Below are 19,663 nucleotides of genomic sequence, written 5' to 3'. Positions count from 1 at the left end.
TCTCTCTCTTTTCAAGAGTGAAAAGTCCCAGCTGCCTGTTGAGGGCACTGAGGGGTAAAACACATCAGGATTTTAACAAAAGATGAAACCATTAACAAAAGAAAAGAGAATTGGAGCTGGCACTGATACCTGCAGGTGCCATTTGCACAAAGTAAGATCCTGCAATACAACAAATGGATGAATAATATGTTTCTTTTGATGTCAATTTAAGGAGGACTCCCTGTTTTTCCTTCACATAGTGCCCCATCGTTTCATTCCACCTGGTCATGTGGACAGCTGGGCCCGAGGTTCAGGAGTCAGCACCTAAAGAAAGCAAGACTTGCATTTATATAGCACCCTTCACAAACTCACGACGTCCCAAATGCTTTACAGCTAATGAAGTGTAGTGAGCTGTTGTAATGCAGGAAATGCGGTAGACAATTTGAACACAGCAAGCTCCCACAAACACAATGTGATAAGAACCAGATAGTCTGTTTTGGTGCTGTTAATTGAGGGATTAATATTGACCTGGACAGTGGGGAGAACTCCCCTGCTCTTCTTTGCAATAGTGACCGTAGAATCATTTACAGCTACCTGAGAGAGCAGACAGGGCCTCTTTTTACCTTCTCAGCTGAAAGACGACACCGCTGACTATGCAGCACTCCCTCAGTGCCGCCCTGGACATGTCAGCCTGGATTATGGACTTAAGCCTAATGTAGGCCTTGAACCCAGAACCTAGGGTGAGAATATGATCAAGTATTGAAACAAGGCGACACCACTGAGCTCAGATTTAACTTCACAGAGGTCCTACTACATCTCTAGCTCGCCCTGCACTCACTTTAACGTAGCCCTGCTGACATCTGTGCAGTCTAGAATTTTGAGGCCTTTAGATTTGAGTTTGTTTTCCCTAGTGACAACATTCAAATCCCCCTCACTCTGCTTTGACCTCCCAGTGAACTCCGGGGATGTTATGAAAATCTTGACAGGAAACAGCTGAGTCACACTCTGACCCGTTGAGGTTGGAACAGACTCTGGGGAGAGGGGAGTAGCTTGTGTTATTGCCAAGAAAAGGACAGGGTTTGTATAATTAATGTGCAGCACAGGGCTGCCCTGATTTCTGTGCTGTACGATGACCTTTATGAAACAGCAGGGCAGACTGAGATATCCTGGTACTCTCAGCACGCCTGCTCTTTAATGCTTTTTGTTTGTGAATTTTATGTTGATTTGGTGAGGGGTGGTAATGCAGGAAAATGGAACATTTTCCATTGCAGACGCCCGCTGTCCGCATCAAGCACTCCCAGCACAAACATGGGAAGGCTGGATGGTGAGGAAAACTCCTTTGTATCGGAGCAGGAGGAGGCCATTCAGCCCCACGAGTCTGTTCTGCCCTGTTTAATTATATCACAGCTGATATGTATCTTAACCCTATATACTCACAATTGTATCCTTTGATACCCTTGCCTAACAAAAATCTATCAATTTCAGTCTCATTAGTTTCAATTGACTCCTAACATCCACAACCTTTTCCAGATTTCCAATACCTTTTATGTGGAAAAAGTGCTTCCTGATCTCACCCCTGAACAGCCTAACTCTAATTTTCAGGGTCCTCCTCATTCTGGAATCCCCTCCCCACAGGAAATAATTTCTTTCTATTACATATCTAGTCATTTTAACGCTTTGAACATCTCAATTAGATCATCCCTCAACCTTCTAAACTCAAGGCAATATAACCCATGTTTATACAACCTGTTTTCATAATTTAACCCTTTAAGTATCAATATAATTTTGGTAAATCTATGCTGTACCCCTCTAAGGTCAATGTATCCTTATACTTGAGCACATAATCCAGGCTGACACTCCAGTGCCATACTGAGTGAATGCTCTCTCAGGTAGATGTAAAAATCCCATCCTACTATTCAAAGAAGTGTAGGGAGAGTTATCCCCTTTGTCCTGGTCAATGCTTATCCCACAACTAACACCACTAAAAATAGACCATCTGGTTATTATCACATTACTGTTTGTGGGACCTTGCTGTGCACAAATTGGCTGCCGTGTTACAACAATGACTACATTTCAGAAGCATTTCATTGGCTCTAAAGCACTTTGGGCCGTCCTGAGGTTGTGAAATGTGAAATATAAATGCAAGTTCTTTTTTTTTATTCATTCATGGAATGTGGGCATCGCTGGCCAGGCCAGCATTTATTGCCCATCCCTAATTGCCCTTGAGGTGGTGTTGGTGAGCTGCCTTTTTGAACCGCTGCAGTCCATGTGGGGTAGATACACCCACAGTGCTGTTAGGAAGGGAGTTCCAGGATTTTGACCCAGCGACAGTGAAGGAACGGCGATATAGTTCCAAGTCAGGATGGTGTGTGACTTGGAGGGGAACTTGCAGGTGGTGATGTTCCCATGTGTTTGCTGCCCTTGTCCTTCTAGTTGGTAGGGGCCATGGGTTTGGAAGGTGCTGTCGAAGGAGCCTTGGTGCGTTGCTGCAGTGCGTCTTGTAGATGGTACACACTGCTGCCACTGTGCGTCGGTGGTGGAGGGAGTGAATGTTTGTAGATGGAGTGTGACAATCAAGCGGGCTGCTTTGTCTTGGATGGTGTCGAGCTTCTTGAATGTTGTTGGAGCTGCACCCATCCAGGCAAGTGGAGAGTATTCCATCACACTCCTGACTTGTGCCTTGTAGATGGTGGACAGGCTTTGGGGAGTCAGGAGGTGAGTTACTCGCCTTTCTTTATCAGTGGATAAACGTGTCGAGCCATTGTGTAAACTCAGAATACATGGTTACTGCTCCTGTGGTGTTGCATGCGAGGGTCCAAGATCAAGTGCATTTTTCAACTAAAGCAGGGTTTGAGTTCGGTTTAAACAGACCAGAGCACCCAGACATAATTCAGTCACCATTTTAAAGACATACATTGTGTTCTTATTTTTAATTAAATACTTAGATATTTTACTCTTTATTGTTAAAGGGCAAAATGTGTGCAATTTGGGATGCAGGAGTAGAATTGGTTGGAGTTTCTCTGCAGTATAGGCTAAGACACTGGAGATGGAAGTCTGAGGTGTTCAGCGCAGTCACTGGGTGGAAGGTGTGACTGCAGTGTGAGAAGTTTACATAGGCAGTTTCCATTCGAAGTGTGGACATAGGGAACAAGTCAACAGAAAAGAGTGACAAAAATGTGTTGTATAAATTTTTTTCGACAAAGTGGAACGCTGATGTAAGATTGTTAATATGTGGATTGTTTCTTACCCTACTCTGACTTAACCTCTCTGTGCCTTCTATTAACAGGATGGTGTTTATCAATCCATGCAGCACTCTGTGGACTGGTTTGCTGATATGATCGGGGTTCCCAGTGTAAGAAAATATAACAGTGTCCTCTTTGGGGGTGAGAATATTTTACTCGGTTGAAGGCAGCTATAGTGTATAATGCATTATAAAAACACAGCAGTGTAACTTAGTGTAGTGCTGCTGGTAGTGCTTCATAGCAGTGTGTATACTGCTGCAACATGTTGTTTATACTACTGTAACATAGTATAGAGTACAATAGTGTAACAGTGTGGTGGTGTGAAAATGGTCAGTAAGAGATTGAAGACAGGGGTTAGGGGAAATTTCATTTTCTGGAGAGTTGTTGAAATGTGAAATACAGTGTTACAGTTGAGGCAGACACCATTGAAAATAAACCAGCCAGTGGGCTGAGAATGCTGTCTTATATTGGTTCTGAAAGGCATCACTGACAATAAATTTGCTTTTCACACAAAGCGTGGTGGAAATCTGGAGCTGTCTCCCCGCAGCACCCCCCATCCTCGCTCAAAAAAGGTAGTGGATTCTCAGGATTAATTGGAGCTTTCAGGACAGAGATGGATAGATTTTTGTTGGATAAGTGCATCAGGCAACATGGTGCAAAGGCAGGTAAATGGGACTGAAGTAGAGATGAGTCATTGAATGGCGGAACAGGCTAGAGGGGCTGAATGGCCTCCTCCTGTCCTAACCATTTGACAGTAACTGTATATGGCCTAGTTTTGACCCACAGTGCCCTTATAGGCATTCAATCTGGAAATAAGATCCTCAGTTACTATTAGTCCCACAGAAGGTAGTCTATTAGAATTATGTTCACCAGAACTTGATGTACATTTGAGGGTTTGATAGCACAGGATGCCTGTCACGGCAGGAGGTTGACTCACAGGTTCCCATTCCTTTCCTTGTATCTGCATCCATCCAGGGCTCATTGGATCCATCTTCTCAGTGCTGCAGTTCCTCGTATCTCCCGTGACTGGTGCTGCCTCTGATTACTTTGGTCGGAGGCTTCTAATGATGCTGACTACGGTAGGTATCTCTGTCCTATCGGAACGGGTACCCTGCTGGAGATTGAACTAGTGTTTAGAGACTGGAACTCTGGTCTCCCGCTTGTCTGGGTGATGATGATATGGGAGGTGGGGCAGTCTGCTCCCGTCAGACAAGAACATCCCACTGGATGTCATCTCATAGTTCAGAACATAGAACTGTCCTCTCCATTCATTGGGACTGTTTGGAATGGGCTGTGAGCCCTTAGCCCTCTGATTCAGAGGTGGGATTGCTACCACTGAAACACAGTTCACTCCAAAGTGTGTTCCTTCATAGTTTTGCACTTGCTGCTTTGATTTGTTCATACTAGAACCTTTTTCCATATTCTAGAAGACAGTAAACATGCATGATGAGGTCACCTCCCCTCTAGTTTAAATGCATTGGTCGTAAAGCACTTTGGGGCATTCTGAGGTTGTATTAGCCTCTATGATAACCATTTCGATGATGGGGATTCAGTTTGACTCTGTGAAATTGTCACTAGCTTTTTTTTTAATGTTCATTCTCAGGATGTGGCATCACTGAAAAGACTGGCATTTATTGCATTATCCCTAGCTGCCTTTAGAAGAGGCTGGTGGGTCTTCTCCTTGAAACCACTGTACTGATGGTGCTCTTACAATGGTGACAGGTAGAGAATTGCAGGAGCTTAGAATCATAGAATCTTACAGCACAGAAGGGGGCCTTTCAGCCCATTTGGCTCTTTGAAAGAGCTATCCAATTTAGTACCACACCCAAGCTTTTCCCCCAGTAACTCTGTAAGTTAGTCTTGACCCAGTGATGATGAAGAAATAGGTGATGTGCGAGTGTGTGAGCTTGAGGGGAGCTTGGAGTTAATGATTTTCCCATGAGTTCTCTTGCCCTTCTTGGTGGCAGAGGTCACAGGGAAGGGGAGTTGCTGGTGAAGGAATTTTGTTTGAAATGTGCAGTTTGGCATTTTCTCACTGTTTTTCTTTCATATTTTCCATTTCCTAGGTCGGGCTCATTGTTTCTTATGCGCTGTGGGCTCTCTCCAGAAACTTTGGGATTTTCCTTCTGTCTAGAGTTATAGGAGGAATCAGCAAAGGGAATGTCAGCCTCTCAACTGCCATCATTGCAGATCTGCAGTCTCCACGAGCCCGTAGCAAGGGAATGGTAAGGGCTGATTTGGAAGCAGGGTTTCAACTTCTGTCCATGGTAGGAGTTACCATTGCAGTACATTATAGTGGACAGTACTCTAGTTATGCAGTATCTTAGCACGCATGGAAACATAGGAGCAGGAGTAGGCCATTCAGCCCATCGAGCCTGCCCCGCCATTCAATACGATCATCCACTTCAATTCCTTTTCCCACACTATCCCCATATCCCCTGACGCCATTGGTATTTAGAAATCTCAATCTCTGCGGAGAGGTGGTGGCGTAGTAATATTGTCACTGGACTAGTAACCCAGAGACTCAGTGTATTGCTCTGGGGACATGGGTTCAAATCCCACCACAGCAGAAGGTGGAATTTGAATTCAATTAATAGCACAGTGGCGCAGTGGTTAGCACCGCAGCCTCACAGTTCCAGGGACCTGGGTTCAATTCTGGGTACTGCCGGTGCGGAGTTTGCAAGTTCTCCCTGTGACCGCGTGGGTTTTCGCCGGGTGCTCCTGTTTCCTCCCACCGCCAAAGACTTGCAGGTGATAGGTAAATTGGCCATTGTAAATTGCCCCTAGTGTAGGTAGGTGGTAGGGAATACTGTAGGGTTAGTATAAATGGGTGGTTCTTGGTCGGCACAGACTCGGTGGGCCGAAGGGCCTATTTCAGTGCTGTATCTCTAAAATAAAAAAAAATAGAAATAAAAAGCTAGTCTAATGATGGCCATGAAACCATTGTCGATTTTTGTAAAAACCCAATCTGGTTCACTAATGTCCTTTAGGGAAGGAAATCTCCTGTCCTTACCTGGTCTGGCCTACATGTGACTCCAGACCCACAATATGGTTGACTCTTACATGCCCTCTGAAATGGCCTAGCAAGCCACTCAGTTGTATCTAACTGCTATGAAGTCAATAAAAAAGAATGAAACCGGACGGACCACCCGGCATCGACCTAGGCAACGGAAACGACAACGGCAAACCCAGCCCTGTCGACCCTGCAAAGTTCTCCTTACTAACGTCTGGGGGCTTGTGCCAAAGTTGGGAGAGCTGTCCCACAGACTAGTCAAGCAACAGCCTGACATAGTCATACTCACCAAATCATACCTTACAGACAATGTCCTAGACACTGCCATCACCAACCCCGGGTATGTCCTGTCCCACCGGCAGGACAGACCCAGCAGAGGTGGCGGCATAGTGGTATACGGTCGGGAGGGAGTTGCCCTGGGAATCCTCAACATCGACTCCGGACCCCATGAAGTCTCCTGGTATCAGGTCAAACATGGACAAGGAAACCTCCTGCTGATTACCACCTACCGCCCTCCCTCAGCTGATGAGTCAGTACTCCTCCATGTTGAAGAGCACTTGGAGGAAGCATTGAGGGTGGCAAGGGCACAAAATGTACTCTGGGTGGGGGACTTCAATGTCCTCAAAATGAGGTGTCAACCTGGTGAAGCTACAACACAGGACTATCTGCGTGCCAAACTGCGTAAGAAGCATGCGATAGACAGAGCTAAGCGCTCCCATAACCAACGGATCAGATCTAAGCGCTGCAGTCCTGCCACATCCAGTCGTGAAAGGTGGTGGACAATTAAACAACTAACTGGAGGAGGTAGCTCCACAAATATCCCCATCCTCAATGATGGGGGAGCCCAGCACATCAGTACGAAAGATAAGGCTGTAGCATTTGCAACAATCTTCAGCCAGAAGTGACGAGTTGATGATCCATCACAGCTTCCTCCTGAAGTCCCCAGCATCACAGATGCCAGACTTCAGCCAATTCGATTCACTCCGCGTGATATCAAGAAACGACTGAAGGCACTAGATACTGCAAAGGCTATCGCCCTGACAATATTCCGGCAATAGTACTGAAGACCTGTGCGGCAGAACTTGCCGCACCCCTAGCCAAGCTGTTCCAGTACAGCTACAACACTGGCATCTACCCTGCAATGTGGAAAATTGTCCAGGTATGTCCTGTACACAAAAAGCAGAAGAAGACCAACCCGGCCAATTACCGCCCCATCAGCCTATTTTCAATCATCTGTAAAGTGATGGAAGGTGTCATCAACAGTGCCATCAAGCGGCACCTGCTTAGCAATGACCTGGTCAGTGACGCTCAGTTTGGGTTCCCCCAGGGCCACTCAGCTCCTGACCTCATTACAGCCTTGGTTCAAACATGCACAAAAGAGTTGAACTCAAGAGGTGAGGTGAGAGTGACTGCCCTTGACATCAAGGCAGCATTTGACTGAGTATGGCATCAAGGAGCCCTAGCAAAACTGAGGTCAATGGGTATCAGGGGGAAAACTCTCCGTTGGAGTTATACCTAGCGCAAAGGAAGATGGTTGTGGTTGTTGGAGGTCAATCATCTGAGTTCCAGGACATCACTGCAGGAGTTCCTCAGGGTAGTGTCCTAGGCTCAACCATCTTCAGCTGCTTCATCAATGACCTTCCTGATGATTGTGCAATGTTCAGCACCATTCGTGACTCCTCAGATACTGAAGCAGTCCGTGTAGAAATGCAGTAAGGCCCGGGCAATATCCAGGCTTGGGCTGATAAGTGACCAGTAACATTCGCGCCACACAAGTGCTAGGCAATGACCATGTCCAACAAGAGAGAATCTAACCATCTCCCCTTGACATTCAATGGCATTACGATCGCTGAATCCCCCACTATCAACATCCTTAGGGACTACCATTGACCAGAAACTGAACTGGAGTAGCCATATAAATACCATGGCTCCAAGAGCAGGTCAGAGGCTTGGATGCTGCGGCGAGTAACTCACCTCCTGACTCCTCAAAGCCTGTCCACCATCTACAACGCACAAGTCAGGAGTGTGATGGAATACTGTCCACTTGCCTGGATGGGTGCAGCTCCAACAACACTCAAGAAGCTCGACACCATCCAGGACAAAGCGGCCCACTTGATTGGCACCCCATCCACAAACATTCACTCCCTTCACCACCGACGCACAGTGGCAGCAGTGTGTACCATCTACAAGATGCACTGCAGCAATGCACCAAGGTTCCTTAGACCGCACCTTCCAAAGCCGCGACCTCTACCACCTAGAAGGACAAGGGCAGCAAATGCATGGGAACACCACCACCTGCAAGTTCCCCTCCAAGTCACACACCACCCTGACTTGGAACTATATCCCCGCCGTTCCTTCACTGTTGCTGGGTCAAAATCCTGGAACTCCCTTCCTAACAGCACTGTGGGTGTACCTACCTCCCATGGACTGCAGCGGTTCAAGACCTTTTCAAGGGCAATTAGGGATGGGCAATAAATGCTGGCCTGGCCAGCGACACCCACATCCTATGAATGAATGAATAAAAAAAAACATACTCAATGACTGAGCTTCCACAGCCCACTGGGGTAGAGAATTCCAAAGATTCACAACCCTCTGAGTAAAGAAATTTCTCCTCATCTCTGTCCTAAGTGGCTTCCCTCTTATTTTGAAATGTCCCCTGGCTCTAGACTCCCCAACTTGGGGAAACATCTTAGCTGTCTATCCGTTTAAGTATTTTGTAGGTTTCAATGAGATCACCTCTCATTCTTCGAAACTCTAGAGAATAGAGGCTCAGTGTTTGCAGTCTCTCTTGATAGGACAGTCCTGCCATCCCGGGAACAAGTCTGGTGAACCTTCGTTGCACTCCCTCTATGGAAATAATATCCTTCCTAAGGTTAGGGGATTAAAACCGCACACAGTACTCCAGGTGTGGTCTAACCGAGGTTCTATACAATTGAAGCAAGACTCCTGTACTCAAATCCTCTTGCGATAAAGGCTAACATACCATTAGCCTTCTTAATTGCTTGCTGAACCTGAATGTTAGTTTTCAGTGACTTATTGACAAGAACACCCAGGTGCCTTTGTACATCTACACTTTCTAATCTCTTACCATTTAAGTAGTACTCTGCACATCTATTCCTACCAAAGTGGATAACCTCACATTTTTCCACATTATATTCCGTCAGCCACGTTCTTGCCCATTCACTAAGTCTGTCCAAATCCCCTTGAAACCGCTTTGCATCTTCCTCACAACACACCTTCCCACTAGTTTTGTGTCATCACGAACTTGGAAATCCTATATTTGGTCCCCGCATCCAAATCATTGATATATATTGTGAACAGCTGGGGCCCAAGCACTGATCCTTGCGGTACCCCACTAGTCATAGCCTGCCAATGCGCGAATGACCTGTTTATTCCTACTCTCTGCTTTCTGCCTGTTAACTAATCCTTAATCCATGCCAGTATATTACCTCCTGTCCCATCTGCTACCAAAAGCCTTTGGAAAATCCAAGTATACTATGTCCACTGACTCCTTTATCAATTCTGTTCGTAACATCCTCAAAAAACTCCAACAGGTTCATCAAACATAATTTCCCATTCATAAATCCATGTTGACTATGCCCAATCAGATCATTATTATCCAAGTATCCATTTATTACATCCTTTAGAATAGATTCTAGCATTTTCCCAATGACTGATGTAAGGCTAACATATCTGTAATTTCCTGTTTTCTCTCTCCCTTCCTTCTTAAATAGTGGGGTGGCATTTGCGACCTTCCAATCTGCAGGAACCACTCCAGAATCTATAGAATTTTGGAAGATGATTACCAATGCATCCACTATCTCCATAGCTACCTCTTTTAACACTCTGGGATGTAGAATATCAGGTCCTGTGGACTTATCAACCTTCAGCCCCACTAATTTCTCCAATACAACCTTCTTACTAATACTAATTTCCTTCAATTCCTCATTCTCCCTAATCCCTTGGATCTCTAATTCTGGGAAATTCTGGGAAACATCTGACAGTCTTGTATACAAATTACACTGTCCAAATATTAGTGTACAAATGTTTGATTATATAGAACTTTATAGCATAGAAACAGGGCCATTTGGCCCAACTGGTCCATGCCAAAATTTTTATGCTCGATACTACCCTTCTCCCACCATACTCTATCTAACCCTATCAACATATCCTTTTGTTCCTTTCTCTCTTTCTCTACTTTACCCTTAAATACATCTCTACCATTCACCTCAACAATTCCTGTGGTAGCAAATTCCATATTCTTACCACTCTGGGTAAAGAGGTTTCACTTGAATTAAAATGTTATGATATTCCTTTGTTTGTGAGAGCTATGCACAAATTGGCTGCTGCATTTCCTATCATACAACAGTAACCACACTTCAGAGTTATAGAATCTGACTGATTTTCATTTGCATTAACAGTTGAAGTTGTGGGCGGGGGAATTAATCTGTGGAAACACTATTTCAGTGAGCGAGTGTTCAGTCTATGGAACAGGTGAAATCAGTTAGTATCGATTCATTCATATACAAATTGGATAGATTTGTTTCAACAACAACTGCAACAACTTGCATTTATATAGCATGTTTAATGTAGTAAAATGTCCCACGTCACGGGAGCATTATCAAATTCAGAAAATCATATTATGGGATACAGTATATGAACAATTGGAGACAGGACATGTGGTGAGTGTAATATTCCTGGGAGGAACTGGCAACATTGGACCTATGGTTCCCAAAGCTCGCCACCACTGGGAGTTTTCCTTGCCTCATGTCTATTGGGTATATAAAGGATATTTTCATATATCCTTCCCCTCAATACAAGTTCGAGAACCGGGAAATACTGAGATGTCTGATTAATATTCTTTATTGATCAAAACATTAACAGAACCCATTACATGCACTGTCCATGAGATTGGTACAAAATTATACTATCAAGCATCTGATTCAACAGGTTCCGTAAGCATATTGTCTTGACTGCTCATGCTAGTCTAAGTAAGGCTAGATAAAATTCCCTAAGGTATTTCTAATGTGGTATTCCTATGTAAGTGCATTCTATCTATGTCCAGTTAGTATGTGGGTACCTTTGATATGTCATTACTAAATGCAAAATCACTGCTCCCTGTCCAGAACCATGTGTGTGTAGTACTACTATTCTTTGTCCTCTCTGCATGAGTGACCATACCTGTGAGACATGGCCTACACTTGCCTATCTCTCTTTGATATTTATTATGGCGAGAACTTGCATTTCTATAGTATCTTTCATGATCTATGGACATCTCAAAGTGCTTTACAGCCAGTTAAGTACTTTTTGAAGTATAGTCACTGTTGTAATGTGGGAAACACAGCAAACAATTTGCACACAGCAAGTTCCCACAAACAGCAATGTGGTAATGACCAGATTATTTGTTTATGTGATGTCGGCTGATGGATAAAATTTTCCAGAGCAATAGGGATAACTGCCCTGCTCTTCGTTGAAATAGTAGCCATGGGATCTTTTGTGTCTACCTGAGTGGGCAGCTGGGGTCCCAGTTTAACGTCTCATCCAAAAGACGGCATCTCCAACAGTGTAGCACTCCCGCAATACTGTACTGGAGTGGGCAGTCTAGAGTCTGTGCTCAAGTCTCTGGAGTGGGACTTGAAAGTTCAGCATTCTGACTCAGTGTTGAGAGTGCTATTACTGAGTCACTACATCAGCTGAACAACAAATCATCTGCCCAAATCACAGTTACATTTTACTATCGTTTTCCCTCTTTCCGCAGGCAATGATTGGCGTTGCCTTTTCTCTTGGTTTCACGGTCGGGCCTGTGATTGGAGCCTACTTTGCATCAAGTGCTGGGAAGGACGAGGATTTCTTCCTGCAGACGGCACAGCTGGCAATGACATTTGCGGTGTCTGACCTGCTCTTCATCTTCTTCTTCCTCCCAGAGACCCTCCCAAAAGAGAAACGGGTAAGAAAATGAGCGAGCATTTCCTCAGTTGGGCCTTTGGCAGCAAGAGAAAGGCGTGTTGTGGAGGGACATGGTGTGCAGGGGAGGGGGTGTGCATCATGGCATTGTGTGAGGATGAAAAGATGTTGGGCAGTGGGGTGGGCACTGGGTTGGGGAGGAAGCTCAACTGAGTCTCAGGAACAGGACTGGAAGCTCGGGGGAAGTCAGCCATCTCACTGGGTCATGTTCTGTGTTTCCTCAGGCTTGAGCCTGGTGTCAGCCATGGCTCAGTGGGTAGCACTCTCACCTCGGAGTCAGAAGGTTATGGGTTCAAGTCCCACTCCAGAGACTTGAGCGCAAATTCCAGGCTGATACTCCAGTGCAGTACTAAGGGTAATAGGTGCTGCTTTTTGAATGAGATATTAAACTGTCTGTCCTCTCCAGATAACGTAGAAAATCCCATGGCACTATTGAAGAAGAATGGTGGAGTTCTCCCTAGTGCCCTGCCCAATATTCATCCCTCAACCAACATCACAAAAAACATCACATTGCTGTTTGTAGGACCTTGCTGTGTGCAAATGGGATACTACGCTCCCTACATTACAACAATGACGATACTTCATTGGCTGCAAAATCCTTTGGAGTATCCTGAGGTCGTGAAAGTCCCTAAATAATTGCAAGTTTTTTTTTCTGATTACAGTACAGGGAGAACAGAAGGAAAATGTCCACCTTTAGAAAATATCAAGAGCTGGTTGTAATCTCTCATTAACCTGTCAAACATTCCTGTACAATGCAAACAAATACGTGTCACATCCTGTATCAGATGTGTTGCAGTTACATACTGTCCCCCTTATACTGACCCGTGGTTTCAGCTGTGTCACAGTGACCCACTGCAGTTTGCAGTGTTTGAAAACATTAAAAGGTTTGGCAAGCAGGGAATCTTCAGCAGAGACACAATCCCCCACCTTCCATTTGAAGAAGTACAAGGTTCCATTTACTGCACGCACTAATCTTTAGTAAAATAGTTAACCCAAAGGTATCCAAATTTTGTGCCTTCACGAGTTTCCCTCGATGTTTTTTGATGGAGCTTTGTTTTAGTTGGGGGTGGGGAGAACATGTCAAATTAATTTTCATACTGTTGATAGCAATAAGATAGCAATGTTCTGATTCACCCTCCCCATGAGGCCAAATTTCCTAACGTCCTGACTTGGCGATATAATCGCCTGTATCTTCATTGTCGCTGGATCAAAATCCTGGATCTCCTTGTTCAAAAGCACTGTGGGTGCGCCTTCAGCACACAGACTGCAGCTAACCTTCTCTGGACAACTAGGGATTGGTGATGAGTCGGCCTTGTCAGCGATGCCCACATCCCCTGAACAGATATTCTTTTTAAAAAAAAAACCTTCAGGCCCACAAAGTTCACACAGGACAGTAAGAATTATAAGCATCAAATTTGGACTGTGTTACCTAGGCCTCATGGGCCGGATTGCCAGGGTTTGAGGACTGGAAATGCCCTGTGCAGTCTAGTTTGGATACTGCTAGGTTACATTCCTGACTGTGGTAGTTTTATGTAATTTTTAAGCTCAATGCCTTTGAAGTTGAAGTTATATCTAGCACAAAGGAAGATGGTTGTAGTTGTTGGAGGCCAGTCTTCTCAGTCCCAGTTCAGCACTGCAGGAGTTCCTCAAGGTAGTGTCCTCAACCCTACAATCTTCAGCTGCAACAAAAATGACCTTCCCTCCAAAGTAAGATCAGAAATGGGGATGTTCGCTGACGATTGCACAGTGTTCACTTCCATTTGCACTCCTCAGATAATGAAGCAGTCCATACCCGAATGCAGCAAGACCTGAACAACATTCATGCTTGTGCTAAGTGGCAAGTAACATTTGCACCACGCAAGTGCCAGGGAATGACCAAAGAAGAGAGAATCTAACCATCTCCCCTTGATATTCAGCAGTATTACAATCGCTGAATCACCCACTATCAATCTCCTGGGGTTTACCATTGACCGGAAACTGAATTGGACAGAGTGGATAGGGAAAGACTGTTCCCACTTGCGAAAGTATAGAGAACAAGAGGGCACAGATTTAAAGTGATTGGCAAAAGAAGCAAAAGCGACATGAGGAATAACATTTTCACACTGCGAGTGGTTAGGATCTGGAATGCACTGCCTGAGAGTATAGTGGAGGCAGGTTCAATTTAGGCTATAAATACAGTCTCAACAAGAGCAGGTCAGAGGCAGGGAATTTTGCGGCATATAACTCACCTCCTGACTCCCCAAAGCCTGTCCACCATCTACAAGGCGTTCTCCACTTGCCTGGATGATTGCGGCTTCAACAACACTTGTACACTCCGTGGCTCTTGCAGATGTGCTGGGGAGTGGTTATTGTGCGATGTAGTGTTTGAGGACAGGCTGCTGGTTACAGGAGGAGAAATATGGCAGCAGTTTTATTAAACTGAAAACTGGAGCCTGATGTTGGCTACACTCACCTGGTGCTGGGGTTTTACTCCAGGATTGATTACACAGCCAAGGGACACTCTTCCCAAGACTGCTTAACTGCTCACCATTACCACGCTCCAGGAGTGCTAGATGGTGGAGAAGGGATCGATTCCACCATTCTGCTTCAAAATAGCGAAAAGGCCAGTTATATCTGGAGGGGATTTAAATCATTTGTTTGGGGCGTTTTTGTGGCATGTCAAAGGTCAAATGGGGGTCATGGTTCCTTTCTGGGGAGCAATACAATTGAGCCAAATTGAAGACTGTATTTAACTGGCTTGCACAGACACGATGGGCTGAATAGCCTCCTTCTGTGCCATGAAGCTCAATACCATCGAAGACAAACAGGCCCATGTGATCGGCACCCCATCCATCACTTTAAACATTCACTCCCTCCAGAGCTGGCAGCACACAGTGGCAGCAGTGTGTACCATCTACAAAATGCACTGCAGCAACACAGCACTCCTCCTAACACAGCACCTTCCAAACCTGTGACCTCTGCCACCTAGAAGGACAAGGGCAGCAGATGCATTGGAACACCACCTCCTGCAAGTTCCCCTTCAAGTCACACAGCATCCTGACTCGGAAATATATCACTGTTCCTTCACTGTCGCTGGGTCAAAATTCTGGAACTCCCTTCCTGACAGCGCTGTGGGTGTATCTATACCACATGGACTGCAGCAGTTCAAGATGGCAGTTCACCACCACCTTAAGGGCAATTAGGGATGGGCAGCAAATGCTGACCTAGCCGGTGACGCTCACATCCCCAGAATGAATTTTTTAAAAAAATTAACACCAGTGGAAATCAAACCCTATAAAGTTCAGAAGGGCTTCAAGATCAGATCCAAATTTGTTTTCTCCTGCAAGCTTCATTGTCTTGACACCATTTTCTGATTGCAGTCTTTATTGAGTCTGACCAAGTTTGACACACTCAGTGTTTAAGCAATAATTATACAGAGAAATACACATTACCTACTTTTGCTCTGGGTAGAGAACATAACGGTCATCGATTTGTTTGTTCGTGTCTCTTTACAATTTGTAAAGGAAAGCTGAAATCTTTTTAGATCTTTAGTCATGCACACCCATTCTTGAAACCTTTATTCATTGTGACACAATAGTAGTTGTTCTTCAGTTTCCTAGTTGTTGTATTGAGCATTTTTGTTTGTGATATAGCCTGTCCTCTTATCTGGAAGACCCTTTATAACAAAAGACCTCTCCTGACAAAACATTTTCTTGCTAAATGTAATTCATACCCTGAAACATCCTGTGAATTATTTCTAGCTATAGTCCAAGATTACAAGCTATTTATAAGTTTAAAAGAAAGCAAAAATCTTAATCACACAAGAGTAAATCAAAATCCGGATGTGTACAAATATTATATATTGACTGGGGGGGGTGCGGGGACTAGGGTGTCTTATACTCGGGTACAGCTGAGCTAGCCTCTCTTGGAAACAGTTTGGGTATTTTGTATTCAACAGTGTTCTCATCTGATTACACAACAGTATAACCCAGAAGTAAGAAAAGAAAAACTTGATGTATATTAATTATCTAGACTTGGGTGTACAGGGTACAATTTCAAAATTTGCAGATGACACCAAACTTGGAAGTATTGTGAACTGTGAGGAAGTGACAAAGTTGATTGATGAGGGAAGGGCTGTAGATGTCATATACATGGACTTCAGTAAGGCGTTTGATAAGGTTCCCCATGGTAGGCTGATGGAGAAAGTGAAGTCGCATGGGATCCAGGGTGTACTAGCTAGATGGATAAAGAACTGGCTGGGCAACAGGAGACAGAGAGTAGCAGTGGAAGGGAGTTTCTCAAAATGGAGACGTGTGACCAGTGGTGTTCCACAGGGATCCGTGCTGGGACCACTGTTGTTTGTGATATACATAAATGATTTGGAGGAAAGTATAGGTGGTCTGATTAGCAAGTTTGCAGACGACACTAAGATTGGTGGAGTAGCAGATAGTGAAGGGGACTGTCAGAGAATACAGCAGAATATAGATAGATTGGAGAGTTGGGCAGAGAAATGGCAGATGGAGTTCAATCAGGGTAAATGCGAGGTGATGCATTTTGGAAGATCCAATTCAAGAGTGAACTATACAGTAAATGGAAAAGTCCTGGGGAAAATTGATGTACAGAGAGATTTGGGTGTTCAGGTCCATTGTTCCCTGAAGGTGGCAACGCAGGTAAATAGAGTGGTCAAGAAGGCATACGGCATGCTTTCCTTCATCGGACGGGGTATTGAGTACAAGAGTTGGCAGGTCATGTTACAGTTGTATAGGACTTTGGTTCGGCCACATTTGGAATACTGCGTGCAGTTCTGGTCGCCACATTACCAAAAGGATGTGGATGCTTTGGAGAGGGTGCAGAGGAGGTTCACCAGGATGTTGCCTGGTATGGAGGGCGCTAGCTATGAAGAGAGGTTGAGTAGATTAGGATTATTTTCATTAGAAAGACGGAGGTTGAGGGGGGACCTGATTGAGGTGTACAAAATCATGAGAGGTATAGACAGGGTGGATAGCAAGAAGCTTTTTCCCAGAGTGGGGGATTCAAATACTAGGGGTTAAGAGTTCAAAGTGAGAGGGGAAAAGTTTAGGGGGGATATGCATGGAAAGTTCTTTACGCAGAGGGTGGTGGGTGCCTGGAACGCATTGCCAGCGGAGGTGGTAGATGCGAACACGATAGCGTCTTTTAAGATGTATCTAGACAGATACATGAATGGGCAGGAAGCAAAGAGATACAGACCCTTAGAAAATAGGCGACATGTTTAGGTAGAGGATCTGGATCGGCGCAGGCTTGGAGGGCCGAAGGGCCTGTTCCTGTGCTGTAATTTTCTTTGTTCTTTGATTCTGATAGACTTTGAGAATTCATAGACAGGCTGGTGGAATGCGTGGACATGTCGCAGATGAAACTTAATCCAGAGAAGTGTGAAATGATGTATTTTGGTAGGAAGAACGAGGAAAGGCAGTATAAAATAAAGGATACAATTCTAAAGAGGTACAGGAGCAGCGAGCTGGGCATACATGTGCACAGATTGTTGACGGTGGCAGGGCAGGTTGAGAAGTGTCATTGTGAGTTCTACATGGTGTGTTGCCTCCTTGGTGCCAGGGTAAAGGACATCACAGAGGGCGTGCAGAATATTCTGCAGGGGGAAGAGAGTGAGCTAGAAGTAGTGGTAAGTGTCATTACCAACGACAGAGAGGGCAGTTATTGAGGTCCTACGGTCAGATTTTCAGGAACTAGGGAGGAAGTTAAAAAGTAGGACCTTGAAGATAGTAATTACTCCCAGTGGCATATACTATAGTGTCTTTCACAGAGACAACCCAAAGTGCTTTACAGCCAATGACATACTTTTGAAGTGCTGTAATGTAGGAAACACTGCAGCTAATTTGCATGAAGCAAGGTTCCACAAGCAGCAATCGGATAATCTGTTTTAGGGATGTGGTTTAGGGATATGAATAGGGTATCTTGCACTTCCTCACTCTCTTCTGATTCCTGCTTCAGGTCTCCTCAGTCTCGTCCACCTTTCAGGATGCTATAGACCTCCTCAGTCCGTTTGCGCTGTTTCGGTTCTCTGCTGTCCAACGACGGGTGGATTCTCCCTCTCCAGAAGGTGCGTGAATATTCAGCAACTCTTCTAGGAATCTCCTCCCCTTTTATTTCACCACCTAACGATTACTAGGTCTGCTCTGTGTAACTTGCCTGTTTGCAAACTGGCTGCTGGGTTTCCTACATTACAACAGTGACTATACTTCAGAAAGTACTTCAGTGGCTATAAAGCGCTTTGGGTCGTCCCTGTGAAAGAGGCTTTATAAATCCAAGTCTTTCTTTAATTTGCTGTGCTATTGTTGTAATATTATGCTGTAAGGCTAATTCAACAATTCCAAACTACCGCCAAGGAAGCCAGGGTCGGAGATTGCAGACGGAGCTACTGTACCATAGCTCCAATTCTCCGAACTGCCATCCTGGTCAAGCAATGCTTACCACTGGATCACAGAATTTTTCTTGATCTCAAATTGCTCTTCCTGTTTTAGCCTGTACCCTACAACTGCCTATCTTATTTTGACAAGCTGAATCAACTAAATCCACAGAAATGTACACCTGATCCAAGGCCCATTTCCTTTTATTCTTTCATGGGATGTGGGCATTGCTGGCAGGTCAGCATTTGTTGCCCATCCCTAATTGCCCTTGAACTGAGTGGCTTGCTTGGCCATTTCAAAGGGCAGTTAGGAGTCAACCACATTACTGAGAGTCTGGAATCACATGTAGACCAGACCAGGTGAGGATGGCAGATTTCCTTCCCTAAAGGACATTAGTGAATCAGATGGGTTTTTGCAGCAATCGATGATAGCTTCATGGCACCTTTACTGAGACTAGCTTTCCATTCAGATTTTTATTAATTTATTGATTAACTGAATTTAAATTCCAGCAGCTGCCCTGGTGGCATTTAAACCCGAGTCCCCAGGGCATTAGCCTGGGCCTCTGGGTTACTTGTCCAGTGACATTACGCTACCATCTCCCATCCTTTATGTTGACTCTCACTGAGATTCCGATCTAAGCCAAATACTTTCCAGACTGAACATTAGTTCAAATGATTCATGCTTTCAGCACACTGAAGGCCAAATTGTCTTTGCACTGTTGTGAGACGAAGCATAATAGGAACAGGTGGTGGTCATTCGGCTCCTCGAGCCTGTTCCACCATTCAATTAGATCATGTCTAATCTGTAACTTCACTCCATTTACCCACCCTAACTCCATATCCCTGAATGCCTTGGCAACAACGTTGTTATATTGAGGGAGACACTGATGACACAGTAGTTACATAGATATACAGCAGACAGAAAGGCCATTGGTCACACTGGTCTATGCTGGCATTTATGCTGCACATGGGCCTCCTCCCACCCTACTGTACATGATGATCAAGTGTGGGAAGACATCTGTGTAATGTCTGGTGAAGAAACAAATGTGCTTATAATATTTTTTTTTATTTTCTATAATTATC

General features: G+C 44.8%; 1 protein-coding gene across 2 annotated transcripts in view; it reads left to right on the top strand.

Annotated features, from left to right (window-relative positions):
- Positions 1 to 19,663, top strand: part of mfsd10 (major facilitator superfamily domain containing 10) — a 79,216-nt gene that overhangs the window by 32,919 nt on the left and 26,634 nt on the right. For both annotated transcript variants that reach the window (XM_068029242.1, XM_068029241.1), the window contains exons 4-8: positions 3,266 to 3,362; positions 4,197 to 4,300; positions 5,288 to 5,446; positions 11,993 to 12,181; positions 18,166 to 18,274. In XM_068029242.1, coding sequence (XP_067885343.1) covers positions 3,266 to 3,362; positions 4,197 to 4,300; positions 5,288 to 5,446; positions 11,993 to 12,181; positions 18,166 to 18,274 — 658 coding nt within the window. The remainder of the gene's footprint in view (positions 1 to 3,265; positions 3,363 to 4,196; positions 4,301 to 5,287; positions 5,447 to 11,992; positions 12,182 to 18,165; positions 18,275 to 19,663) is intronic.

This window comes from Heterodontus francisci, chromosome 4 (assembly GCF_036365525.1).
Source record: "Heterodontus francisci isolate sHetFra1 chromosome 4, sHetFra1.hap1, whole genome shotgun sequence".
In the NCBI taxonomy this organism is placed as follows: domain Eukaryota; kingdom Metazoa; phylum Chordata; class Chondrichthyes; order Heterodontiformes; family Heterodontidae; genus Heterodontus; species Heterodontus francisci.
Note: the sequence above shows the minus strand (reverse complement) of the source record. Positions and strands in the feature narration are given on the sequence as shown.